The sequence below is a fragment of the Castanea sativa genome, chromosome 2 (assembly GCF_040712315.1).
Source record: "Castanea sativa cultivar Marrone di Chiusa Pesio chromosome 2, ASM4071231v1".
In the NCBI taxonomy this organism is placed as follows: Eukaryota; Viridiplantae; Streptophyta; class Magnoliopsida; order Fagales; family Fagaceae; genus Castanea; species Castanea sativa.
In genome coordinates, this window is record NC_134014.1 from 37,036,592 (window position 1) to 37,064,327 (window position 27,736).

At 37.7% G+C, this 27,736-nt stretch overlaps 3 protein-coding genes across 4 annotated transcripts; 2 read left to right on the forward strand and 1 right to left on the reverse strand.

The window, feature by feature from the left end:
• Positions 1 to 1,626: 1,626 nt before the first annotated feature.
• Positions 1,627 to 4,742, forward strand: LOC142625677 (uncharacterized). 2 transcript variants are annotated; one of them, XM_075799355.1, is made up of 3 exons: positions 1,627 to 1,950; positions 2,597 to 3,227; positions 4,156 to 4,742. In XM_075799355.1, exons 2-3 carry the CDS (start codon positions 2,741 to 2,743, stop codon positions 4,215 to 4,217), a joined length of 549 nt encoding a protein of 182 aa, XP_075655470.1. In that variant the 5' UTR covers positions 1,627 to 1,950; positions 2,597 to 2,740; the 3' UTR covers positions 4,218 to 4,742. The 2 variants fall into 2 exon arrangements, with proteins under 2 accessions (XP_075655470.1, XP_075655471.1); XM_075799356.1 differs by having other exon boundaries at positions 1,648 to 1,950; positions 2,600 to 3,227.
• Positions 4,743 to 8,293: 3,551 nt separating this feature from the next.
• On the forward strand, positions 8,294 to 12,859 carry LOC142624628 (protein NETWORKED 2D). The gene is made up of 2 exons (XM_075798281.1): positions 8,294 to 8,623; positions 9,518 to 12,859. Exons 1-2 carry the CDS (start codon positions 8,530 to 8,532, stop codon positions 12,721 to 12,723), a joined length of 3,300 nt encoding a protein of 1,099 aa, XP_075654396.1. The 5' UTR covers positions 8,294 to 8,529; the 3' UTR covers positions 12,724 to 12,859.
• An 831-nt stretch (positions 12,860 to 13,690) lies between these two features.
• On the reverse strand, positions 13,691 to 16,956 carry LOC142624629 (nicotinamidase 1). Its single transcript, XM_075798282.1, has 5 exons — positions 16,588 to 16,956; positions 15,937 to 16,120; positions 15,652 to 15,785; positions 15,311 to 15,496; positions 13,691 to 13,913 (listed from the first exon to the last, which is right to left on the reverse strand). The coding sequence occupies exons 1-5, from the start codon at positions 16,726 to 16,728 to the stop codon at positions 13,833 to 13,835; spliced, it is 726 nt and encodes a 241-aa protein (XP_075654397.1). The 5' UTR covers positions 16,729 to 16,956; the 3' UTR covers positions 13,691 to 13,832.
• Positions 16,957 to 27,736: the final 10,780 nt, after the last annotated feature.

Consider the following 27,736-nt stretch of genomic DNA (forward strand, 5'->3'; position numbering starts at 1 on the left):
AGCCACATTATTCTTATATGGGTTATGCTAACGAGTGTCATTAGGGCAATGATTAACAATCTATTTTAGAAAAGTTTTGACGCTATTTTTATGAGAAATAGAAAAGCTATCAAAATATTAATTGTTTTTTTTTTCCTATAAAAACTTTCTTTAAATTGATTATTAACTATTACCCTACGAATATCCGTCAGCATTTCCTTTCTTATATAGTCTTACTTCTCTTGCTAATCACAAAACCCATGATTTTGACAAAACCCAAAAAATCCTAAAATAACTTTTGAAATCTACTAATGATGATAATTTTTCAATGGAAAATATTGCTTATTTATATGAGAATATTCCCAAACAAATAATAAATGAAGAAAGCATATGGGTTTAGATTGAAAAAATATTATTATATTTTAGCATCTCTCTTTTATGAAATAGGAATTTTTTTTTCCTTATTAAGTAATCACTCATAAAGATCATGCCCCTAATATCTATGTTAGAGTTGGCTTATATTTGATTACGGGCCACTAGTCAAAGGGACAGAATTAATAGCCTATTTAAGGAATTTGTACTAGATAGAATTATGTAATAAATAGTTAAATACTATTGTAATCCTAATTTTTCATATGATGAATTATTTTTTTTATAAGTGAAAAATCTTTATTAACAAAAAAGAGCCAAAAATTACAACTAGCTACTAGCTTTACCCCACACAACATAGGCAAAACAAGGGGGACAGCAGCCAAGATCAAAGAAACCAAAAAAGGGTTCGCTTTGAGGTGAACGTAGGCTTATACTCAAATTACATAAATTTTCTATGTCTTTCCTCAAATTAATGTCTTTCCTCTCTTCTTTTAACAAAGTGCAATACTGATTTTTTACCGTATATGACTATAGGACTTAACCACATTTAAAATAACACCAAATACCTAGAACATTATTATGCAACCTTTATTATTATTAGAGGAGCAAAGCAAAAAGCTCCCGGATCGAATTCAATCATTCAACACTCTTTTGTTTTATATGCCATTAATAATAATAACTCTATTGTTTTTATTGCCCCAAATTAATAATTCAAAAGGGCAAACTTTATCTGGGTCATTTTCATTTATGTATTTCCCTAAGAAGCTAGACCGCTATAAATTTTTTTAAAAAAAAGAAGTAAAAACCATAGGTTATACGAGTACTTTTATTAGTTGTATATCTAAAACCTAATAATAATCCCACACGTGTGAGTGAGGTGAACCGCATATACACGCAATGATTGGGAGGTGGAAAAAAGCCACACAAGCAAATTTGGAGGGTAATGATGCCCCACTTGTCATGAAATCAACGCAGGATATTTGCTCGTTGATTTTGTTAATAATTTCAAGTTGTAAACTCCACCACGTCCAGGCTTTAACTTTTATTCAATGATTGAAGGTACACAGTAAGACCGTCCCCACACATCGTACAATCAGAACCACACGCTTCGATGACCTTTGATCCTAAATCAAAATATCTACAACTACAAATAATAATAAATAAATAAATATAATAATACTAAGATAAGAAGAAACAAAAAAAAATAAATCAAAAACAAAACACATATTCACATACATTATAAACGAGAAGTCTTGTAAAGTACGGTAAAGACGAGCTTTGCTCAGTCTCTCTTTCAGTTAGCTTTGCAGAGACAGAGTGTAGAGAGAGAGAGAGAGAGAGAGAGAGAGAGAGAGAGAGAGAAGAGTTTCGAAACCCCACTTTTTTTTTTTTCTTTTTTTTTGTTTTTTTGTCACTGTGATTTCACTGATCTTTCATCGCTAACTCTTTCCGGAGAACTTTTGGTTTTAACTGTTTTTTTCCGGTGGTATTTACGGTCTTGATATACCCAAAAGTTTCGGTTTTTCCGGTGAGAGGTTTAGTGATATGAGGGACCATGGGACCATTTTAACACATTGAAATCACGGTTTTGTTCTCAAGGTTGTTTTTTTTTTTTTTTGAAGTCTTTCTTCTTTATCTTTCTTTGGATAATTAGATTTTTTGAGCTGATTTGTTATCATTATTGTTAAGAAGACTGAGCAATTGGTTATCATCTCGTGGGGGGATTAAAGAATTTGATTTGTAAATGAAGACAAAATTACTAGTTTCCAAGAATTGAGCTTCATGTGTTTTTGGGTTAGTTGAAGTACTTATTTGTCTTGGAAAAAAGGTAATTTTGGTTGGTCCATTGTGATATTTTTTGGGGGTTGGTTAAGCTAGGAGTCTCATTTCAGAGGTTTCCATTTATGGAAAGTCTTTGCTGACTTGATTGGAGAAGAAGGGCCATGATCCTGACTAAATTCATCGGACTAGAAATTTTTTAATTTTTTTGTGTCTTCATAATTATAAGATGACTCTTCGATTTTGGTGGTAATTGTTGTAATATATGGAGAAAAAAGGTGGAAACTTTTGAACCCATTTAATCGTGCTATTAGCTTTTTCAAGCTCTGGCTTTTCTTAATGAATTATTGAGATTAATGGGATTATTTTGTTTTTGAGATTGAATTGGATTTGATTATATCTTAATTTGTTTGATCTATTTTGTATTGATGGATTTGATCAATTCCTAATATAGTGGTTACTGCAGCAGGCAGGAACCACTTCCAAGTTCCAACTCTTGTGCTTCCCAATTGTCTGTGGATTCCTCTTCATTTTCCCTCAAAACAGAACTCGTTGATTCATCCAAAAATTTTGATTTTTAAAGATTTCTTGTGAATTCTGAGTTCGAATTATGGCTTTCTCTTTTACTGGTTTCCCTTGGCGGTTGTGGGGTGGGAATGAGAAAGAGCCTGTCTCAAATGGGTCTTCCATGAATTCTTCATTTGAGTGGGGATTTGGTTTGTGGGAGCCTGACACTGTGAAATTTCCTTCAACCAAGATAGCCTCTTCCCAAAGGAAGGTTAAGAGGAAATGGCTGAGTAGGGAAGAGAGGAGAATTGAGGTTAAGGGGAAATGGCAGAGTAGGGAAGAGAGCATTATTGATAGGGAGTTTGATGCTGAGTTGGTGCCATCTGATGGTGTTTGTTTGTCAGGGTCAGAATCTGATGACCCAGACTGGTCCATTGGGTGGTTTGAGCCTCATGGACCTGATTTTGACAGTAATGATGGTTTAGCTGTGTTGGTTCCTAGCTATAGACCTGGTTGCAAGAAAGTGGTGGAAGGTGCAAACAACCAGCTTTTGAGTGCTATCAAGAACCTTGCAGATGAGTTCTCTCCTGGTAAGAGCTATTGTTTTTGCCTTTAGTTTTACATTTGCTACTTTTCATTCTTTTATTATGTTGTGCTTGTTATGCTCCTATGCTGCACTAGCTTTTTTGAACTCTAAATAGTGGTTAAAATTGGTCCCCTCCTCTGTTTTATATAACACACTTCAACTCATTTTGAACCTTAGTTTTAATGGCATCAAAACAGTAGAGTAGTACTGTCCAAGGAGCAATGAGGTGTTTTAGACTCTAAACTAGATTACTATAACAACCTCTGGAGATATCTAGTAGCTTCTTTCTACAGATATTTATTAACCATGATGACCTCCATCACTTGGTGCACACATCTAAGGGGCCAGGGCCTTTAGAGAGGATCAGCTTCTCTGGGATCCTGTGAATTCTGAAAAAATTAAAGAAGGAAGAAAAGAGAGGGAAATGAAGAACAACATTTATTAAATTGTTAACCAGAATTGGAGATTTCATAAATAAATTTACTTCATACAATCTTGCAACTCCTTATAGGGCTATATAGATTAGCTTTACTTCAAATTGTCATGTCCCTTATGTAAGCTGTCTTCCCTGTCCTGGAGTTCAGCCATTCATTAGCGGCCAAACTTTTATCACCAGTAAGTCATAGTAATTCCTAAATAAGGCTAAACCAGTCATAGATGTCATACTTCTTATTTTCAGTTGTTGTTTGAGCTCAATTTAACTGATTTGGGCTCTTGCATAGCTCCCAGATTAATGAACTAGTAGACACATAGCTTTGATTCTTGAAAAAAATGGTCTGCAAATTGTTGAAGTCAATTCCTTTTTTTCCCATCCCCCTCTTTTTTTTTCTTCAATTGTATATTTGAATGTTCTACATGTATTGCATTTACATTGATAAATGCCCCATGTTATTTATGCTGAGTTTATCACTGCAAATTTATTGATCATGCAGAGGGCACAAATGGTATGGCACAATGGCTTTCTTCTCCTCAGAACCTCAATATCTACCAATAGCTGATCCTTCTTAGAGTGGCCCTTTTTGCGTTCTTCATTCTTTGATCGTTTGAAGAATCTGACCTGTTCCAGTACCAAATTTTGTTTATAAAAAGAGAAGAGAAGAAAAAAGAAGCAATAATTAGAACAGAAAAGATCCTGTTAAGCTCTCAGTATCTTGTGTAGAAGTGCAGATTAATAACCGATTGAACTTGAACCTAAATTATCCGGTTAAGAGAACGGAATAACTATCTCACATGGACTGGAAAAAAGGCTCCAAGAGATGCATTCCCGCACATTTCATGTTCTGTAATTCATCTTCCATTGGTTCGTTGCACCTGCATTCACTGAGATTCAAGGACTAGGAGAACCTTGAAGTATAATGGAGATATTTTCTTTTCTTGTAAATGTAGGCAATGAAGAATATCCCAAACCTGGTGACTATCAAGCTTTTGTGAATATGTGAAATATATTTATGCTTTAACTCGCTAGTACTGTAAATAATTCTACTCTTACTTGATCAAGGGCCAGCCTGTTGATATCTCATTGCATCCTCTTTTTCTTGTCTAAGATGGGGTTTTTTGCTCTCTGCCACCTAGTATTATTTTGTTAGTACTTTGAATGATCTACTGATCTACATTTGTTGTGTTTCCATCCTTGAACCATTTTTTTTTAGTACTTTGAAGGACTCGTAAAAAAATAAAATAAAAGCCTTGAGATTGGCTTGGTCTTTTCCCCCCTCCCTTTTGCCATTTAGCTCTATCTTATAATGCAATTTTCATGATTTAATTTTGAAGACCTGCATTCATGTTGATCTTCTTTTTCCACACAAACTCAAAAAAAGACTATAATGTGTCTGATCCTTTGCCCAAAAAGAAAAAACTCTGACCCTTGCTAATGGTAGGGAAAGTCTATACATTTGGGTGTTACACACGCACACGCACAAAAAGACTTGGTGGACATAACTTCCTGTGTCTCTGACTATTTCTTTCCTACTTCGCAATGTTCCCATTGTAAAGGCCAGCCAAAATTGAAAGTTAGATGCAAAGTTGTTAGTGAGTCTAGAAAAGTACATAGGGCCACTTGCGCGGTTGGTTGCTGTTTAATTTGTGCACTGATAAAGTCCTTTGAGTCCATCCAGGCATCATATGTGGCTTATGTTGTTTGTAAGCTGAATGTGATTAATCACTCAAAGTACTTTCCTGTTCAAAAAAATAAAACCAAAGGTTTCTATAGCGTCCTTTGTTACTAATTTTAGTGGGCAGCATGTGTGATAGTACATGCTCGGGTCCCCTAATGGTTAATACCATGTTCTGTGCGCAGTTTTTTTTTTTGTAGTACTCTTTACTTTATGCATTTCCTTCAGCAAACAGCTAGCTGTATTTATATCTCAACTTGAACAATCATATGTAATGCAACCAAATGGTCTTTATCAATGCCCCATACTTCTCATCCATGTCATTTAACCATTCCGCAAGGTGTTCAAAACTCTCCTCTAATTGGTAGCAAGTTGATGATTGCAATGTCATTATTATCATTAATTCATATTATATCATAAGGACGTGACATCTACTAATATATTCACGGTTGTGATATGAGTGTGGTTAAGAAATTTAAATATGGATCTCTCTTTTTTTTGATTTGGTTGTTGAGCTATTATCTCAATTATTTAGAACATTCCATAGTCTGGGTGAGGATCAGAGATGATAATCTTCAGAACCTAGATATTGATTGATAATATGCAGTGTCGAAAATAAGCAACATTTTTCTAGTCCGTGATTTTAACGGATGCTACTTTTAAGGAGATTATTGATTTGTTTTATAGGATAGGATGTCAGTGAGATAAAATAATGATGCTGTCTATTCTCATTATGTAGGACCATCCTTTGCATTTCTTGTAATCCATTTCCTAACGTCAAAAAATGCAGCAAACGGGTGTTTAAGTTAACTTTAATTGGTAAAATTTTTTAACATTAAGCAAGAGATTTGTGGTTCAATTGTAGTCTACACTAAAAATAAATTGATATTTTTGTCTAATAATAAAGAGCAATCACTATAAAGTAGACATAAAAAATTGAAGTGGTTCAAATTTCACCTATACCAAAAATAGTCATATTTCAAAATAGGATTTTACTAACGTATGTTCTAAGGGCACACAATAGTATATCATTTTTAAAAAAAAATTTATGAGGAATTGAAATTTTTTTACAACTTTCTAATTTCCCATAAAATATTTTCAAAAATAAATAATCAAGAGCATACATTAACTGGACCTTAATATTTCAATGGATCATACTAAGGGCATTCGATAGCATTTTACTATTTGAATTTAGAAATTTTGTTTCCTTTCTCGTATTTGGGTCCTCGAAAGAGTGCAATTGAAGTTGAAATGGATAACATCACGTTCACGTAGGATTCTCAAAGCAATTACTTCCCTTGTCTGCTGGTAGCTATCACTAATCAATAATCACTCAACCATATGCTTAGAACAAGGTCCCTACTAATGACATGTAGGTTTAAAGAGCACCGAGCAAGCATTAAGATAGAACCTTGGTTTTGATAACCTTTATCGATTAAAAGAGTCAATCTCACCAATGGCATCTTCATCTAGTGATATTAGCCTCTGGACTTTCTTTTTTTCTTTTTTAAGTTAATAATTTACATATATTATAATTTAGAATTTTTTTTAATTTTTCAAACAAATAAAAAAAACATAGCCTCATCATACGTGCTCTACACGTGCAGTGAGGCTCTTTTTTTATTTATTTTGAATGTAATATAATTTTCCAATTTGAATTTATCTTAGTGAGGTTACATAATAAAGAAATTTTATAAAACTAAAATTTAAGATTTGAAATTAAGTAAATTGTTGGGTTTATTGTGGGCTAGTTTTTAAGGAAAAAAAATGTATCAAATGTACTTGAGATATGTTTAGATAGAAAGTGTGCTATTTTTTAGGAAAAGTTTCACTGGTAGTTTTTTTTTTTTTGTTGAATTACAATTTTAACCCTATTTTTTTATTTTTGAAGAACAAAAATTATTTAATTAGATTAGGGGTATTTTAGACATTTTTAAAGTTATAACTAACTTTCTGAATCCTCTTAATACATAGAGATAAACTTTAGAGATAAGCAATAACTACAATTTTTTTTTTGAATGTGAAGGGAAAAAAATCCTAAATTTTAAGAATTCTCTTTTTTAATTCAAAATTAAATTTATTATTTGACATTTATGACCTTATTTCTAAATGAAATTATCCTTCATTAATGAAGATATTTTTGAACTATATAAAAGTCAAGTTGAAAGAGAGAAATTCTCTTATAGATAGAGATTTTGGATTCTAATTTAGAAGGAAAAAAAAAAATCAAAACAGAGAAATGTATTCCTCCAACTGTACAGAAATAAAATAGGGTCCTCCAGATCAACAAAAAAGGGTGGAAGAATTTGCACAAAAAATAACTGACTTACCTGTTGCAAAATTATATGCTTTGAAAAAGTTTGTAACCTATCATTTACTCTTCTTTTTTAGAGCAAGGTATCTAGCATTTCTAATCTATATAAAATCGAAGCAATTTGACTCACAATAATTATAAAATCGAAGCAATTTTCCTATTCTATATTTAAATCATTCTATATATAATAATTATCAAATTTTAAACAAAAAAACTTATATTACATAAAAAAATTTCGAATATCATAAAGGTAACAACTAGCAACACAGGTAACTCTAGGATGTCATGTGGGCATAATTTTTTTTTTTTTTTAATTATGGAATTATGGACATAATATTAAGAATTTAAGATCTGTGGTCGGTGTGAAATGATGATATTGATAGGTTACTTGAGCAACTTTTGCACGGAAATTTAACACAAAATAAAAAGAAGTAAAGTTAGCTTAAAAAGCATAAAGAGAAAAACGAAAAGAAAAGAAAGGTACCCCTGCCCTTCATTGTAATTGTGTCAGTGCCAACCATGACATGCTACGTGTGAGTGAGTGATTGGGTGAGGCTTGGGGCCTTTTGGGCAAATTTTTAATTTTGGTTTGAAACAGAGTTAACAATAAAAGCGAGCGAAGTTTGCTCCCCTCCATGATCCCATAACTTTTAAACTACTAAAAACTTGAAAACACACAAAGCTGTGTTGTGTTCTGTTGACATATTCCCTTCCATCATATTTTTTTCCTTTTCTCTCTGTCTTTATAATTCTAAACCTTTCTTTTCTTCTATTTTTTTTTCACCTCTATTTGGTTTCATGTGTTCTATTCTTGGATAGAGAGATACACAAATATACAAAGAGAGAGAAGAAGAAGAAGAAGAAAATCCAGAAAAAGAAAAATGTTACAGAGAGCTGCAAGCAATGCATATTCATGGTGGTGGGCAAGCCATATCAGGACTAAGCAATCAAAATGGCTGGAGCAAAACCTTCAAGGTAACTTTTTCTTTTTTTCCCTTCAAAATTATGTAGTGTTTCATAGAAAGAATTCATATTTGGTTTTTTTTTTTTGGTTTGAGGTGGCATTGTAGTTTGGAAAAAATGTTATTTGCAGTGACATGGGTTTTTGATAACTGATACATTGAATCTGGATTCCCATGTTACTACCATATTCATAATTCGATCAAGGTTCTTTTCTGGGAATCATCTCAAAAAAAAGTGTTTAGGTGTTTTTGTTAGATATGGTGTTCATTTTATTGCTCTGGAATTTAATTGCTACTGATGACCTCTATGTGAAATGGCACCTTCTTCGCTTGTAAGAGTAAGGTGGAGGGTGAGATCTTGTGTTCATGATCTACCGGATACATATGTAAGTTTGTCATATACCAACTAAAAAAGGGTATGGAAATTAATTAAGGTGTGCTGTAAATTAAATCTCTATTCATAAGATTTGGATTGAACATTTACATGCCTCGGCTCTGATGCAATCCGGATCTCCAACCTTTGGATCAATCTGAAATCTGAATCCGCTTCCTATATTCCTTTGTACAACATTTGATCACTCTGCATCCTACCATTGTTGTTCCTGTTGTTCATTGGAGTATAAAGTTTATGAAATTCAAACAAACGTGCTGAGGGTTTTACATAGCTACTACATTGATACTACTTAGATGTGACTTCTTATCCTTAAAATTGACAAACTGAAATTTTTTTTTTGTTTAAATCTTTTAATGTTATAAATGAATTGGTAGAATATTGTTTCCACTACAATGAAAGCTGAAATCGATATAGAAATTGAAATGCCTTTATCTGCGAACAAAATGTTCTGACATTCACAGTATCAAAATAGTTTGTGTGCCTGATGAGCTAATAAATTTTATGGAATTGCAGATATGGGGGAAAAGGTGCAAATCGTGCTTAAACTCATCGAAGAGGATGGAGACTCCTTTGCCAAGAGAGCAGAAATGTACTACAAAAAGAGGCCGGAAATCATACACTTTGTGGAAGAATCATATCGAGCTTATAGAGCTCTAGCTGAAAGGTACGACCACATATCAACAGAGCTACAAAATGCCAACACCACCATTGCTTCTGTTTTTCCAGAACAGGTTGAGTTTGCAATGGATGAAGAAGAAGAAGATACCACACCAAGATTCCAAAAAAAGACTCCAGAGGTTCCAAAATCAAATATTCCAGTTGTTCCAAAGGTTCCAACCAAAGATTTAAAGAGCATCGTTACGTCAGCTACTAAGAAATTGCAACATAGGAAGACATTCAAAACTGCAGCTGCTACTACTACTACTACTACGGTTGCTAAATCTGGTTTGAACAAAGCTGAGGCACTTCAAGAGATTGACAAAATTCAGAAACAAATTCTGACTCTACAAACGGAGAAAGAGTATGTAAAGAGCTCTTATGAGAATGGGCTAGCAAAATACTGGGAAATTGAGAATCAGATTAAGGAAATGCAAGAGAGAGTTTTCAGTTTGCAAGATGAATTCGGTGAGGGCATGGTTATCGAAGATGATGAGGCTCGGAAATTGATGGCAGAAGCAGCTTTAAAATCATGCATAGAGACATTGGCTCAGTTGCAGGAGAAACAGGAGAAATCCACTAAGGAAGCAAGAGTTGAGTCCCAAAGGATAAAGGATGCCAGGGAGAAGTTTGAGAGTCTCAAAGGTGCGTTTCATGGTGATCAGACTAGTCAGCAAAAGCCACATGCCAGAGATAGGTCTATGAAAATTGAAGAGTTAACAAGCTTAGACCAAGAAGTCGGCAGTGTGACACAAGAGAGAAAAGAATTGGAGGTGATACGAGAGAAGATCAAGGAACACTTTGAGGTTGGGTCCAATGCATCTCTCACTGTGACAGAGATGGCAGAGAAGATAGATGAGCTTGTGAATAAAGTGGTTAGCTTAGAAACTGCGGTTTCATCACAGACTGTTCTTGTAAAGAGATTAAGAACAGAAACTGATGAGCTTCAAGCACAAATTCGTACTTTGGAAGATGATAAGGCAATGCTTATTGATGGTTCAAACAATTTGAGCTACAAGCTGAAGGAAATGGAAGAAAAGCTTCACACAGTTCAGGACCTAGACCATAGTTTTGAAAACCAGAATAACAGTCTCCAGACACATTTCACTGAAGCACGTTTAAATCTCAATCACCTTACTGAGAAATTGCAAAGCGTGAAGCCTGATGAGGAGCTTGAGTTGACAGGTCCATCACAAAAGGAAAAGGAATTTCTAAGTGAAGTCAAATTGCAGAAAGAGTCTGAAGCACTAATAGAAGCACTGAATCCTCATGATGGTTCCAAGAAACTGCAGGATTTGAAACCAGATGAAGAGCTCAATATTGCAGGTCCATTACGAACAGAAGAGGGATCTCCAGCAAAAATAAGATTGCAAAATGGGTTGATAGAACAAGAGGATCCATTGAATCCTAGTGAGGGTTCTGCAAAATCTGACAATGCTCTCAGTACTTCTGCTGAAAATGAAGATGTGTATCAATCCCGGGCAAATAATGACCCTGATAATCTATCAGTGAAAGGTCAGGACTTGATATTGCAGCACAAAGATGTTCCATTGAATCCTGGTGGGGGCTCTCCAAAAGCTGACAATGCTTTCAGTACTTCTGCTGAAAATGAAGATGTGTATCAATCCTGGGCAAATAATGAACCTGATAATCTATCAGTGAAAGGTCAGGACTTGATATCTCAGCACAGAGATGATCCATTGAAATCTAATGAGGGTTCTGCAAAAGCTGACAATGCTCTTAGCACTTCTGCTGAAGATGAAGATGTGTATCAATCCGGGGCAAATAATGACCCGGATAATCTATCAGTGAAAGGTCAGGACTTGATATCGCAGCACAAAGATGATAAACAGATCTCATCACAGACTGTGGATAATCTTCTTACTGTTAAACCAAAGGAACAGGAAAAAGGCCAAGAGGATGAACCAGACTGGAAGAAAATGTTCTTGAATGGCTTGGAAGAAAGAGAAAAAATGCTTCTAACAGAGTACACCACAACTCTCCGCAGTTACAAGGATATGAAGAAAAAGCTTAGTGAAGTGGAGAAGAAATCACAAGACAACAGTATTGACACGTCGATGCAGCTAAAGGAATTAAAGAGCTCTAATGCAATGAAGGATGAAGAGATTAAATCATTACGTCAGAAAGTAAACCTTCTGCTGAAATGTTTGGATGAAAATAAGGATTCAGGAGACTCCAAAGCCTCAGACTTCCCGCAGAAGGCTAATTTGTTGGATGATCTAAGTTTTGAACCTAAAGCAGGAACTGAAACCTTAACAACTCTGGTAAGAGTGCAAGACAACTTAAAGTTGACTCCACTTGACCAACCTCCTGAAACTATGTCAGCAATTGAAGAAAAACTCCGGATGAACATTGACGAACTGCTAGAGGAGAACTTGGATTTCTGGTTAAAATTCAGCACTTCATTCCATCAGATACAGAAATTCGAGACTGAAATCCATGATTTACAAGCCGAGATATTGAAGCTTGAGGAGAAAGGAAAGAAGCTAGAGGCAAGTTCAGCAAGATATTCTCTGAAATCAGATGCACGGCCAATCTACAAACACATGAGAGAAATACAGACTGAACTAATTTTGTGGATGGAGCAAAGTGCAGTACTCAAAGATGAACTACAATGCAGATTTTCATCTTTGTGCAACATTCAAGAAGAAATAACAACAGCTTTGAAGGAAAGCGCAGAAGAAGACGAGTTCAAGTTTACAAGCTATCAAGCTGCAAAGTTCCAAGGTGAGGTATTGAACATGAAACAAGAGAATAACAGGGTTGCAGATGAATTGCAAGCAGGTTTGGATCATGTGACTACACTACGACTTGAACTCGAGAGGACTTTGGAAAAGTTGAATGAGGAATTTGGGCTTGCTGGATCAAGGAAGCAATCAAATCTTCTGCTAAGACACACAGAGAATAGTAGGAACCGGGTTCCTTTGAGGTCATTTATCTTTGGTGTGAAACAAAAGAAACAAAAGCCATCAATCTTTTCCTGCATGGCCCCAGCAATGAATAAGAAGTACGCTGGTATGAGAGAAGAACACAATGTGTAAATTGTTCTAATTCGTTTATATTTGCTCATATTCGTTTATATTTGTATGAGAAGTTCTTTTACTTTCCTCTTCTTCTTCTTTTTTCCTTTTAATTTTATGAGTATTATTGACAATAGATAAAGGATTTCTTTGTTTCTTTTGATTTGGAATTGGCTAAAGCACGCTTTATGTGTGCTTACATGTCTAGTCTGTAACATCAAAACGATAGAGAACATTCCTTCTATGTATTTTTTGGATAAGGAATTTTGAGATGGAATTTTAAGCAAAATTTTAATTTTCTGAGGTTGATTTCTCTTATTGAGGTTAATAAGTGAGTAATTTTAAAAACTTGGTAGAAAAATATCACATTACTTAAATCAATCAAATAAGAAAAAGAAATTTCATTGATCACATATATTATTTATCAAATATTTTTCGCGTGACTACCGCGCACCCTTGATACGGTGGTCACTCCATAAGTATAAATGCTTATGAGGGTATGAGGGGCAAGAGACAAAGTTTAAGTCTCCAAGAAGGACTTTCACATACATATATACTTAGGTTAGGCTAGAGTAAAAATTCTATCTCATATTAAAAAAAATATTTTTCGTGTGATTTAAATTTTTTGTACGAGTATACATGCAACATACCGTTTCTTATAACATAAGAAATACACCTAAGCCAAAAGAGGGGAAAAAAATCATGAAGAAGCTCAAGTCGAGCTTTTTCTTATTTGATCAAATTAAGTATATATTTCTTGATTTTATTTTTGGACATATATGATAGAATTTGAGTGAAGGATATTGTTTCTTTTGCAGTAAAATACTAAAATTAACTGGATATGAGTTGTTACTAATCTATTTATAGATACTTAGATTTTTTTTTTTTATTTTTTAGTAAAATGAGTAGGAAATAAAGCTGTCACTAGAGGCGATGCATCATGCACTAACTAATTGTCAAAAATGAGTAGGAAATAACGATTTACACGTTTTGAGGAATCGACGGCTTCACCAAATGCTATTTTTGAGAGGATTTTTCTATTTAGTTTAATTATTAAGGAAATATTGTTGGAAATCATTCCAAATGAAAAACTTAGATCCATACAATTTCATGTCAACATCATGACTCTCTCATGCACCAAATGATACTTCTGATACCACCTTGGCTCCCCTTCCCTTGGCCATGTAAAGCCCTATGTGATGCATGAGCTCCTGCCATGACAAACAAAACAACAATCAAGAAGGATCTCATAAAATACATAAGCAGGTCAGGTTTAAGTTTTGAAACTGACAATTGAATCTAAATCACTCGAAATTATGCACCTCTACATTATCGTTACCCAGACTGAACAAAAGATTGCAAAGTTCAACCACAAAAGGAAGAAACGTCTATTTTGAAATAATTCTTTGATCACATATTCTTCTAACCACTACAACACTTCAGGCGGGTCCATAGTAGTCATCTCCATCAAAATCTTTTCTTTTCTTTTCTTTTTTTTCTTTTTTCTTTTTCTGACTAGCAATCCAAAGAAACCAATTTTTACTATTATTCTAACAGCTAATATTATGTTGTGTTCAATCTCAAACATGTCCCCCTGCCTATCAAAAATGTTTTGATCTATAGCATCTCATGGTTGTGCCTAGAAATAGCCCTACTATAAGTCTCATCTTGTATCAAAGGAACCGCATTTTTCTGAAAATATTCTGCAACCTGAACCATAGAGTATACACGGAGGTAGGGAGAGAACTTGATGCCAACAATTGATGCAAGCTTATCTGGACAGCTCTCCAGCACTTGTAATTTAGTTTACTAGTGTTGCAACGGTTGTATGTAGAATCTCAAAACAATAACATCAATATAACCATCTTTTTTTCCCCTGTTTGGTGGCTAAGCAACAAGAATATGATCAATTGCGAAGAAGGTTCAACAACTGAGGCATGATAATATCCAGGTTTAACTTCATCAATTGCATCAAACTGCATGGTTTAACTATCATTTATTGGATAGTTTACTTACAGTCCAAGATAACCATTATTACAGTTCGAAGAATTTCAAGCTCCTCTTTGCATTCTATATCAAAGCAATGAAAAGAAAGATAACAATAAACATAGATTCAGAAATAGTTGTACTTAACAACAATAAAGACAACCACGCTTTAATCCGAAAACGTTGAGATAGGCTATGGATCCTCTACAAACTAATCAAGGTTGGTCAAATATATTAGGGGACGTCCCAACTTGTATTTGTAGTGATTCATTTATAATAGAGTGACTAAATTATATGTTAGGCATCAATCTACTGCAGCCCCCTTTTTTTTTTTCTTTTTTTTTTTTTGGCTTGGGACCGGCTGTGAATAAAATATATGTCAAGCAGCAACTTGTTTCTTTATAAAACAATTATTTCCTTCCTCATTGAATATATAGATTAGATTGTCTTTTTATGTAAGTGCTTTACTAAACATACAGAAATTCCTAGGCCTAACAGCAAACATTTACTCTGAGATCCAAGTAACTAGGTCCTCCACATACAACTTTGAATAGTTATAAGGATTTAAAAGAAACTCAAAAGTTTACTGCAAGCCAAAAGATAATTATATAAGTCAAACTACCTGTGGATGAGCAATAGCATCCTTCATTGTTTTGGCAACATGAATCGGAAGATCAAAAGTGGCACATCCATTTGAATACACAATCACATCCTCCAAAGGAACAAGAAAACCCCGATTTCTTGCAGACAATGATGAACACACAAAATCCAGCACACATACATCGGTGCATATCCCTACCACCAAAATCTCAACAAACAAGAAAAGTTACAAAATTAGTTTGATCGTCGCACTATTAATTGAAAGTATTACAGCTCATATACACACCACAAATTCCCTTTAATAATCATTCAAACTATTCAATCAAAGCAGATGATCTTTTTGTGGGAACAGGAAAAGCCTACCTTTTTTATCTGGTTATTTCTCACCCAATCTACAAACAAATTGGAGCCATCTTTTTCAATTGAACCAAGAAACCCATCAATGCAATCTTTGCATCTAAGTGTTGCATTTGGTTCATTCTCTAACCATTGCAGGGCTGCCGATTATAGTAAGAAAGCAAAACGAGTAAGGAAATTCGTAAACCGTTCAAGGCAATGCAAATATGTTCAGCTAAAACAGGGAAAGTATAATAGCTAATGATAGGGATGGAAAAAGAGAGAGAGAGAGAGAGAGAGAAAATCAAGTACCAGGAACCAGTTTGGACTCATTTGTTCCGGCTATACAATGAGGTGGATATGGAGGTTCAGGAATATCTGGGTGATGAGAATCAAGGAAAGCAAAAATAGGCCATTTCTTCTCACAGAAAACTCTGGCAAGTTTCACAGACTCACCCACCATCCCAGAAATTTGTTCATCAGGTTGTGTTGGAGCCTATACAAAAATTCAATTCCACACAATTATATATTTGCGTAATACATCCTACGAGTACCAAGTCAAATATTAAGAATGTAAAACCATCCCACCATTACCATAGATATAAACACAGGAAAAATATATAAATGGCCAGTAAAAGTAAAGATTGTTCTTCATCTTATTCTTTTTACTGTCTTCTTGGGGTAAAATAATAATAATTTATAAAAATAAAAAATAAAAAAAAACAAACTTTAGGAATTGTAATTTTCCAACAGAAAAGGCCAGTTGAAATTAAAACCGCAAGAAACAATAACATATACTTCAACAACAACAACAAAAAAAAAAACCGAAAAACGACAAGAAGATGTAGACAACGCATGTAGTAGTATTATTTATCTCATGATATTGAACATCTCGAAAAGACAAAAAAAAAAAAAAGGGTTGTTAATGAAATTAAGAACGAGGTATCAAAGCCTAAAAGTTACCAAATTGCCAGAGCCGACGGTACAAAAGCCGTTAACGATATCGACAAGGACGAGACCAGTCTTGACATCCTCAGACAAAACCAGAGATTCTTGATTCACTGGAAGCTCCTCCTTCAACAACTCTATCGTTGACGAAACCATTTTCTCTCTCTCTCTCTCTCTCTCTTTAGTTATCGTGGCTATCTGATCAGTTTTCAATCTAAAAAGACACAGACTCACTCTATTTGTTATAGTATATTATTATGTGGGGAAATACTGTTTCGGCTTTGACCAATGGGTGCATACTTGGACTGTGCTGTAAAAGAGAGAAGAATAAGAAGTACAATAATGGTTGGAAACAAACAATTCCGAAATGCCAGTAAAATTGCTTGAGCCGTTGGATTCTCCATTTGGATTTGATTGGTAGAAGAAGTTGTGGTCTATGGGGTGAGTGATGACTACGCAAAATGTGTGCGTGGCTTAAAAAAAATAGTGTGTCAACTGTCAAGTTTTTTTTTTTTTTTTGATAAGAGCTAATGGGATTTACATGTATAACAAAATCTACTACAAATTTTATGATTTATTCATGTCACAATCCTATGAAGTAGGTTTTTTTTTTTTTTTTTTTTTATAACACTATGAAGTAGGTCTTGATATCATAATAACCTAATCATTTATTATTATATGTATATTTACATTATTGAGATAATTTATTTTAGGGGAAATTTTAATTTCATACACTCAAAATTTTAAAATAACCAATTATTAATTTTTTTTTGAAAATTCTGATAAAAATTCATTATTCAAATTAATTTTTTTTAATTATCTTAATTTAGATTTTTCTACACAAACCTTTTCTCCCAAAGAATCATTGAAGTGGATCAAATAGATAAAAGTGGACTAAAATTAACCAAATTAGATGTTTTAAATGATCTAAAGAGGAAATAAATAAAGCAAATTCATCACTTATATTAAAAAATATATATTTAACATATAAACGAGCAACTCAAGAAGCAGCCATGCCCAAGCTACAAATTAAATATAATGAAAGCATCACTAGAGGCATTCTAGGAACTTTTTTGTTCAATCCTTATATAAACCCTCTAGAACAATCCACATCAAACTTGAACACCAGACTCAAATATACCCACCACTAACCAGGGACATTGTCAATTTCTACTTATAAAATGCATTTTACATACTCTCAATTTCTTCTTATGCTCTTGCACCCACTTTCAACCTGCATTGTAAAATAGCACAAACCATGGTTCATGACATTTTGCAAATTTAATCAACTAAACAATGGAGAAGTTTGCAAGCCAACGACCCTACGAGCAAAGCCATCAATAAAAAAAGTATTAACCATTGAGATGACCTCCAAAAGAATTAAGAAAATTAAAACTCCCAATCTGATGTTGTTTGACCACAATTTGTACTCCATAAAGTGGACATTTGCTTCTCTAACTGCATATTGTCTCTTAGCATCCTTCAATTTCTGAAACATTACCAGAACTGAGAATTCTTAGAAATTAAGAAATCCAAATGATAAATACTGCCAAACGAGTGTTGTAAGTGCACAATTGCACCTGGACCCAAGAATAGTTATGGGCTCAGGCCCAATGAGCCTTAAACAATAAGAATTTGTAGAGTGTGGGCTTGAAACCCAGGTTAGAAGTATATGAGGATTAAATGACAAACTAAAGATTGCAAATACTTAGAAACAAAAAGGAGTAATGTAAATAGGCCTCCTCGGACGTAAGCCGAGAGCTGTTCTTATATTATATCTCTCTCTTTTTCCTTGTTCTTTTTAGGTTACAAAAAGTTCCGTCCCGTTTCTGTTCCAGGTCCCTCCTTAAATACTCCTCTTTTTAATACTTTATCCACGTGTTGCCCCCCAATTCCTCCCTTAGCCTAGATATTTCTTTTCTTAGTGCCTTTGAACAGTAACTAGAAGTTTCCCTTCCACTGTTTAAGTGTCACTTCCTCATTAATGCGGCCAGGGTGGTAGGTGCAGGGTCTTTAATGTGGAGGTAGCAGCCTTTACCTTTGATATTCTTCCAACATCGGCGCTTCTAGGACATTCAAGGGTTCTCTCCCTTTAACCATTGGTCTTGACCGTATCATTCCCTAGTCTTTACCATAAAGTCTCAGGTTCTTTGATGTCAGTCCGAGGGGAAAACTATCCTCGGCTGGATCCTCGGATCCTCGGCGTATAGGCCGACCCATAGCACCAACAATCTCTAACCCCAGGGTCAGGTCGGCCTTCCTTAACAAGGCCCAAAAGGCCCACATTCCCACCAGAATCCTTTTGCCCCACACAATAGCCCCTCAAAACTCTAATTTTCGACATCCGAGGAGAAAAATAGGGTTTTGATCCGACAAGAACCTGCTCTACACCCTTTATAAGTGACGACACGTGTGGAAATCGTTTCGCGTCCCAGAAGATGACACCTGGCGGTTTCATTTTCGAAAACGCGCGCATTTATTACTGTAAGTTACTCTTTGTCTCCCACGCTCAACGGTGAGATGGGCATCGAACGGTTCTCCTCACTCCACGAAATTTTAGGCGGGACAGACATAATTTTCGAGGCCTCCTTTTCGCACGTCGTGACGCTTCGGGAACCTGCGCCTTCATTTAAGTCATCAGGGATCAATCCCATCAAAACAACAACAATCATTCTTCACCAGCAGAAAACCGTGGAAACCCGTACCTTCAACTTTGTAAGTTCTTGCTCTCTCTAGTCTTGACCTTTTCTCCTCGGACACAGTCCTCGGCTACCAATACAATCACTCTCCCTTTTAAAGTTTAGTCTATCGTCTCTCTGTAATGGGAAGATTCAAGTGTCTAGTTGATACCGCCGCTGGGATGGAAGGCTTTAGAGCCAAATACCATATTCCCAGCGACGTAGGGTTAGAATACTGCCCGGCAACAGCCGTGGCTGGTTCTAGGAAAGAGGGAGAGGTTATCATTCCTATGATAGCCTTCATAGAGGGTGGGATGACCCTACCAATGAAACCCGTAATGAGGGAGTATCTTTGCAACCACCGGTTGTGCCCCGACCAATGCCTTCCAAATGTTTTTAGAGTTTTAGGTAGTGTAGATGCTCTAAACGAGCAGATGAGTTTAAACCTCACATGGCACGATGTCGTGTTCCTATATGAGTCCCACAAACTCTCTAAGGTAGGCTATTATATGAAATCTCGGTCTAGCACCGTTAGGCTAATCTCCTGTCTGCCCAAATCAAACAAAGGCATGAAGGACGACTACCTGATCGTGTCTGGGAACTGGCACGACGGCCTCCACTGCCCAGTTCAGTGGGGGGATCCAGGTGCGACACCATAGGATTAATCTCCCCATAACACAACTTCTCCTAACACACACACAGAAATGCGTATTTGTACTTACTTAAATTCGTTAAATATTTGTGTGAATCTGACCAAGTTTGTTTGCTTTGACGTCTTTTTTGCAGATAAGCAGCACGTGCGTCCTCGTCTGAGTCACTGTAACGTTGCCGATCTAAACCGAGTACTTCGCTCCGAGGTATTCGTTAGTGCAGACCTACAACTCCGGGCTGCTCATCTTATTCTAGGATACACCCCCCTTTCCAAAGACTTTCAGGAGATAGAGGACGCCATTATTGCCGGCGACCGAAGACGGAAGAGGATAAACGTAGCTCGGCCCCATTTTTTGGATGACCGTGACCTCCCGGACGCTCCTGACACTATTTTGTACAACCGGCCGATAGCAGCAGTCCCCCTCGCCATACACTCGCAAACAACTGTCGTTCCAGAAGAGGAGGTGTCTTCTTCACACACTCTTGACGACGAGATAGACCAATTCCATTTTGAAGACACCGAGAGACCTCGCGGAAACCAGTTCGTGGTACTTTCCGACGAGGAGGAAGAAGCCACCGAGGCCTGCGGAATCGCGGGGTTTGTAGTTGCCCTTCCCGAGGACGAATCCGTAGAAGGCATGGGACGAATGGAGGGTCTTCTCACTAATAGGGCTGCCAAAGTTGCGAGAGAAGAAGAAAACGGGGACGTCCCAAGTTCCCCGGCTTTACCTCCTCCTCCTCCTCTAGCCGAGCCAAAGCGCCGGCCGAGGATCCCAAGAAGAAGAGGAAGGGAGATAATGAGGGGACGATTACCAAAGATCCCAAGAAACCACGCCAACAACTCCCACCGGCCCAGCAGCAGAAGCTGGACAAAGGCAAGGGTAGAGCCCGTTCAGCTGAACTTGGGGAAATCAGGGATGAGGCCGTAGTGCACCGAGCACCGGCCACTTGGTCCCCCGATCTAAGGCTGGACGGCGCCCCTATCTCCTGCCAGTCCAGTATAAGGGCAGTTCAACAAGGTCACGCCCACCACCTGGCCGAGGTCCTAGAACGCCCTCTTCTGCTGCCCAAGGACATGGAGACCTTGGAAAAGATGGGCCAACCACAACTATTCCTTTCCCTAAAAAGAGATTTAGCGCTGGTAAGTGTTTCTCCTTTTAACAATATTCGTAAGTAAGTTTGTTTTTATTACTCCTAACTCCATCATACTTTGTTTATAGGCTATTTAGGAGGTCTTTGTAGCTGAAAAGTTTATTGAAGACACTCGGAAAATAGCCAGAGCTGAGCTCGAAATTAGGGTGGAGACCGAGAAGTCCTTGGGTACAGCCCTTGCCGAGAACGAAAAGCTGACCTCGGAGGTAGCAGAGCTGAGGAGAGAGAAGAATGGGTTCGAGTCAAACTTGAAGACAATGAAGACCCAGATAGAAGGACAGCGCAAGCTCCTTCATGCAAGAGATGAAGAGCTCTCCCAAGCTCAAAAGGAGTGCTCGGATCTGAAGAAGCAGTTGGCGCTGATGAAGGAAGAAGCCAGTTCCTTCCAACTCTCTCTTCAAGCTGCGAAGCAGGCAAGTTTTGATGAAGGGGTAGCCACTACCGAGGAGCGGTGACGGAGGAGTTCGCTGCTTTATGCCGCGAATACTGTCAAAAAGTATGGGGGAAGCTTTAAACGTAGCAGGAGTTCCCCAGTCTTTGGATTTGAGGAAGTCCGAGAACGTTTGGCTTCCCCTAGAAATACAGGAGATTGAAGAGGCTCCTGCTGCTACTCTTACCCCTGAGACAACTCTTCCTGTCCTACCTCCGATGGTCCCACAGCAAATTCCTGATCCTACAGAACCTTCTGGTTCCAATAAAGAAAAGGAAGGAGGGGTGGATGCAGAGAAGGACTTGAACCAGATAGTGGAACCCAACGTCCTTCCACCAAAGACAGCGGATAAAGGAAAACAGGTTATGACTCCTTTTGAGCTGGAGTTGAGAAAGACCGAGGGCACTAGTACCTCTCAGCAAGATCCTCCTCCAACAGCTTAGGACTTAGCTTAGGGCTTCTCTTTTTCCATTTTTTTTTTGTTTTTGAATCATATATTGTGATGTATATTCACCTTGATTAATGAAGAACAATTTCGTTTGCTTTTCACTTGGATTGTGTCTGCTTTTTCTTTATTCTTTATGTACTTATTACAAAAGTTTTCCCATTAAGTCATATCAGAAGTTTCTCAGAGCATAAAAATCTAACTCCAAGGATTGCATAGTCATAACTTTCACATAATCATGCGTATATTACTAAAGATTTAATACAAGGTGACATAGTTAATACGTTTGAACAATGCCTTGATTAAAAAAGGAAAGAGGACTTCATATAACGGTTAAGCCCTTATAATGCACAACACTGTTTCTAGTAGGATGTAAGATCCGAGGACCATTCCTTACACAAATTTACTGAATATTTGAAGATATAAAACTTAAGATCCAAGTTAATAAACAGTAAGGTATTAACATCCAGGCACAATCAGAAGTTAAATTTAATCAAAGTCATAGTCCGAAGATAAATCTTAAACAATCTTTCGTTTAATTCTTGAAAATTGCAACTGTAAATGATAAGACATCAATTTCCACAAGGTTTGTGGTCCGAGGACCATACTTAACCAGATTTCTGTTGGGTTGTTCAAAACAATAACTTCAAATGTTAATTTTCCCAAAGTAGGAGGTCCGAAGACCCGGCATAACTAAGGTTCTGTTTAACAAATGACAAGATATCAATTTCCACAAGGTTTGTGGTCCGAGGACTAAACTTAACCAAGTTTCTGTTTGATTCTTAGAAATTGTAACTTCAAATGTTAATTTCCCAAAGTAGGAGGTCCGAAGACCCGGCATAACTAAGGTTCTGTTTAACAAATGATAAGACATCAATTTCCACAAGGTTTGTGGTCCGAGGACTACACTTAACCAAGTTTCTGTTTGATTCTTAGAAATTGTAACTTCAAATGTTAATTTCCCAAAGTAGGAGGTCCGAAGACCCGGCATAACTAAGGTTCTGTTTAACAAATGATAAGACATCAATTTCCACAAGGTTTGTGGTCCGAGGACTACACTTAACCAAGTTTCTGTTTGATTCTCAAAAATTGTAACTTCAAATGTTAATTTTCCCAAAGTAGGAGGTCCGAAGACCCGGCATAACTAAGGTTCTGTTTAACAAATGATAAGACATCAATTTCCACAAGGTTTGTGGTCCGAGGACTACACTTACCCAAGTTTCTGTTTGATTCTCAAAAATTGTAACTTCAAATGTTAATTTTCCCAAAGTAGGAGGTCCGAAGACCCGGCATAACTAAGGTTCTGTTTAACAAATGATAAGACATCAATTTCCACAAGGTTTGTGGTCCGAGGACTACACTTAACCAAGTTTCTGTTTGATTCTCAAAAATTGTAACTTCAAATGTTAATTTTCCCAAAGTAGGAGGTCCGAAGACCCGGCATAACTAAGGTTCTGTTTAACAAATGATAAGACATCAATTTCCACAAGGTTTGTGGTCCGAGGACTACACTTACCCAAGTTTCTGTTTGATTCTCAAAAATTGTAACTTCAAATGTTAATTTTCCCAAAGTAGGAGGTCCGAAGACCCGGCATAACTAAGGTTCTGTTTAACAAATGATAAGACATCAATTTCCACAAGGTTTGTGGTCCGAGGACTACACTTAACCAAGTTTCGTTTGATTCTCAAAAATTGTAACTTCAAATGTTAATTTTCCCAAAGTAGGAGGTCCGAAGACCCGGCATAACTAAGGTTCCGTTTAACAAATGATAAGACATCAATTTCCACAAGGTTTGTGGTCCGAGGACTACACTTACCCAAGTTTCGTTTGATTCTCAAAAATTGTAACTTCAAATGTTAATTTTCCCAAAGTAGGAGGTCCGAAGACCCGGCATAACTAAGGTTCTGTTTAACAAATGATAAGACATCAATTTCCACAAGGTTTGTGGTCCGAGGACTACACTTAACCAAGTTTCTGTTTGATTCTCAAAAATTGTAACTTCAAATGTTAATTTTCCCAAAGTAGGAGGTCCGAAGACCCGGCATAACTAAAGTTAGGTATAACAAATGATAAGACATCAATTTCCACAAGGTTTGTGGTCCGAGGACTACACTTACCCAAGTTTCGTTTGATTCTCAAAAATTGTAACTTCAAATGTTAATTTTCCCAAAGTAGGAGGTCCGAAGACCCGGCATAACTAAGGTTACGTTTAACAAATGATAAGACATCAATTTCCACAAGGTTTGTGGTCCGAGGACTACACTTAACCAAGTTTCTGTTTGATTCTCAAAAATTGTAACTTCAAATGTTAATTTTCCCAAAGTAGGAGGTCCGAAGACCCGGCATAACTAAGGTTCTGTTTAACAAATGACAAGATATCAATTTCCACAAGGTTTGTGGTCCGAGGACTAAACTTAACCAAGTTTCTGTTTGATTCTTAGAAATTGTAACTTCAAATGTTAATTTCCCAAAGTAGGAGGTCCGAAGACCCGGCATAACTAAGGTTCTGTTTAACAAATGATAAGACATCAATTTCCACAAGGTTTGTGGTCCGAGGACTACACTTAACCAAGTTTCTGTTTGATTCTCAAAAATTATAACTTCAAATGTGAGAGCTTGCCATAACTTTGAAATATTAATTGACAAAGGCTTATTTGATTAATAATAATACCTTCTAAGATTATTTACATTCCATGGACGTGGTACAACTCGTTCATCTAGGTCAGCTAGCCTATACGACCCTATGCCTGCTATTGAAACAATGCGATAGGGGCCTTCCCAGTTAGGTCCCAGTTTACCCCATGCTGGGTTCTTAGAAGTGCCTACAACTTTCCTTAATACAAGATCACCAGGTGCAAGTGGCCTTAGCTTCACGTGGGCATCATATCCTCGTTTTAGCTTCTGCTGATAATAAGCCAATTGGACCATAGCTGCCTCACGCCGTTCCTCAAGTAAATCAAGATCTTTCTCTAGAAGTCCCTGGTTATTCTCGGGGCTAAAAGAACTTGTCTTTAGAGTAGGAAAACCAGATTCTAGTGGTATCACCGCCTCGGCTCCATAAGTCATAGAAAATGGTGTTTCTCCAGTGGACCGGCGCGGTGTGGTCCGATACGTCCACAGGACATGAGGGAGCTCTTCTACCCATCTGCCTTTCGCATCGTCTAACCTTTTCTTAAGCCCGTTGACTATGACCTTGTTAACGGCCTCGGCCTGCCCATTTCCTTGAGGATAAGCTGGAGTAGAGTATCTATTTATAATACCCATCTCACCACAGTATTGCCTAAAGGCCTTGCTGTCAAATTGAACGTCATTGTCCGAGACGAGTGTATGTGGTATACCGAATCTAGTAACAATATTTTTCCAGATAAATTTCTTGGAATCAACATCTCGGATATTGGCCAAAGGCTCAGCCTCGACCCACTTAGTAAAGTAGTCTGTTCCCACGAGCAACCATCTTTTGTTTCCAGCAGCTCTCGGAAAGGGCCCTACAATGTCCAAGCCCCATTGCGCGAAAGGCCAAGGGCCGGAGAGAGGGTTAAGAACCCCTCCAGGTTGGTGGATATTAGGGGCGAACCTCGACACCGATCACATTTTCCGGCATAGTCCCGAGCCTCCCTCTCGCATATTGGGCCACCAATAACCCCGAGTAAGGGCTCTATGAGCTAAGGACCTTCCCCCGGTGTGACTCCCACAAATTCCTTCATGCAATTCCTCCGGTAATGATTCCGTTGATTCGGGGTGTACACACAACAAATACGGTCCCGAAAAGGATCGTTTGTATAGCTTCGGTCCTCGGACAACCGTAAACGCGGCGCCTTTCGACGTACCTTTTCTACTTCAACTTTGTCTTCGGGAAGGATGTCATTTTTGAGAAAAGATATGATCGAATCCATCCAACTAGGACCAGGCCTTATTAGATGGACGCGAGGTGCGTTAGCAGCTATAAGAGAAGGTTCTACCAAATCCTCAACGAGAATAACCCTTGGTAGACCTTGAGCCGAGGATGTTGCCAACGTAGCCAAAGAATCTCGCATGAGTATTTCCACTCCTAGAGACATGAACTAAGGCAAAGGAGTCGAATTCGGCCGCGCGACGCTTGACTGGGCCAAATATTCCTGCATTCTGGAATCTCTAGCCTCCATGGTCCCCATGACTTGGCCGACCACCAATTGAGAGTCCGAGAACACATGGATTTCCTTGCCACCCATCTTATGTACCATTCGCATGCCTACCAAGACTGCTTCATACTCGGCCTCATTATTAGTAGCCGAGAAAGCCAATCTCAAAGATTTTTCAAAGACAATTCCTTCAGGGGACATTAGAACAAGTCCAACGCCAGACCCTTTATGATTAGCAGCCCCATCCACATAAACTCTCCAAGCCGAGGGCGATACGGCTGTGATCACACCAATTGATTTTTCACCCATGTGCGCTACCTTTGAAGTTTCTTCTAACAATGGCTCGGCAAACTCGCCACCAAATCGGCGAGGACCCGACCTTTCACCGAGGTGCGAGGCTTGTACTTAACATCAAAGGCTCCCAAAATGGTTCCCCATTTTGCCACTCGCCAGAATAATCAGCACTACGCAACACGGCCTTGAGCGGCAACCGGGTCAAAACAACCACGGTATGAGATTGGAAATAATGAGGAAGTTTGCGCGTGGCGTGGACTACAGCCGAAGTGCTTTTTCCAAGGGCAAATAGCGCACCTCGGCTTCATTCAAGGACTTACTAACATAGTAGATCGGCCTCTCGCACTCCATCTTCATTCCTTATAAGGACTAGACTCACCGCATGAATAGCCACGGCCGGATAAGCAAATAAAACCTCGTCCACCTCGGGCGAGATAAAATGGGTGGCCGAGATAGATGTTGCTTAAGCCGTTGGAAAGCCGACTCACAATCCTCGGTCCATCGAAACCCTTTCCACTTGTTCAACAACCGAAAGAAAGGACGGCACCGGTCGGCTGACCGAGAAATAAATCCGTTCAACGCTGCAATCATTCCGGTCAATTTACGAATCTCCTTTGGGTTCCGAGGCGGCTGCAAATTTTGAATAGCCCTAACCTGCACTGGGTTCACCTCTATGCCCCTATGAGTGATCATATATCCTAAGAACTTTCCAGATCCCACGCCAAAAGAACACTTGGAGGCGTTAAGGCGCAACTTATACTTCCTCAGCATTTGGAAGGTGTCGGCCAAATCTGTCATGTGCGAAGGTACCGTCTTACTCTTTACCACCATATCATCCACGTATACTTCTATGGTTTTCCCCAGTTGCTGTTCAAACATTCGGGTCATCATTCTTTGATAAGTAGCCCCAGCATTTTTTAACCCAAATGGCATGACCTTGTAATGATAGTTCCCCGTTGGAGTAATGAAAGCAGTCTTTTCCTGATCCTCTAATGCCAAGGGGATTTGGTGGTAACCCTGAAAGGCGTCCAGGAAACTCATCCGAGGATGTCCGACAGTAGCATCTACCAGTTGATCAATCCGTGGCATTGGGAAAGAATCTTTAGGACAGGCCTTGTTCAGATCAGTAAAGTCCACACATACTCTCCACCTGCCGTTTTTCTTCTTAACGACAACAGTATGAGCCAACCATTCAGGGTAGAAAACTTCTTTAATAGCCCCCGCCCTTTTGAGTTTAAGAACCTCTTCCTTCACAGCCTCAGAATGTTCTCGGGAAGATCGTCGAGGTGGCTGCCTCCTCGGAACGGTGGCCGGATTGACGTTTAAACGATGACAAATAAAGCTCGGATCTACGCCTGGAGCCTCATAAGGGTCCCACGCAAAGACATCTATATT

Coding starts and splice junctions, on each gene's coding strand:
- LOC142625677 (XM_075799355.1), top strand. CDS start 2,741: ATGGCTTTCTCTTTTACTGGTTTCCCTTGGCGGTTGTGGGGTGGGAAT. Junction 3,228..4,155: donor TGCAGATGAGTTCTCTCCTG/GTAAGAGCTATT, acceptor TTGATCATGCAG/AGGGCACAAATGGTATGGCA.
- LOC142624628 (XM_075798281.1), top strand. CDS start 8,530: ATGTTACAGAGAGCTGCAAGCAATGCATATTCATGGTGGTGGGCAAGC. Junction 8,624..9,517: donor GCTGGAGCAAAACCTTCAAG/GTAACTTTTTCT, acceptor ATGGAATTGCAG/ATATGGGGGAAAAGGTGCAA.
- LOC142624629 (XM_075798282.1), bottom strand. CDS start 16,728: ATGGTTTCGTCAACGATAGAGTTGTTGAAGGAGGAGCTTCCAGTGAAT. Junction 16,121..16,587: donor CCGTCGGCTCTGGCAATTTG/GTAACTTTTAGG, acceptor ATTTTTGTATAG/GCTCCAACACAACCTGATGA. Junction 15,497..15,651: donor GAAATAACCAGATAAAAAAG/GTAGGCTTTTCC, acceptor TTGTTTGTTGAG/ATTTTGGTGGTAGGGATATG.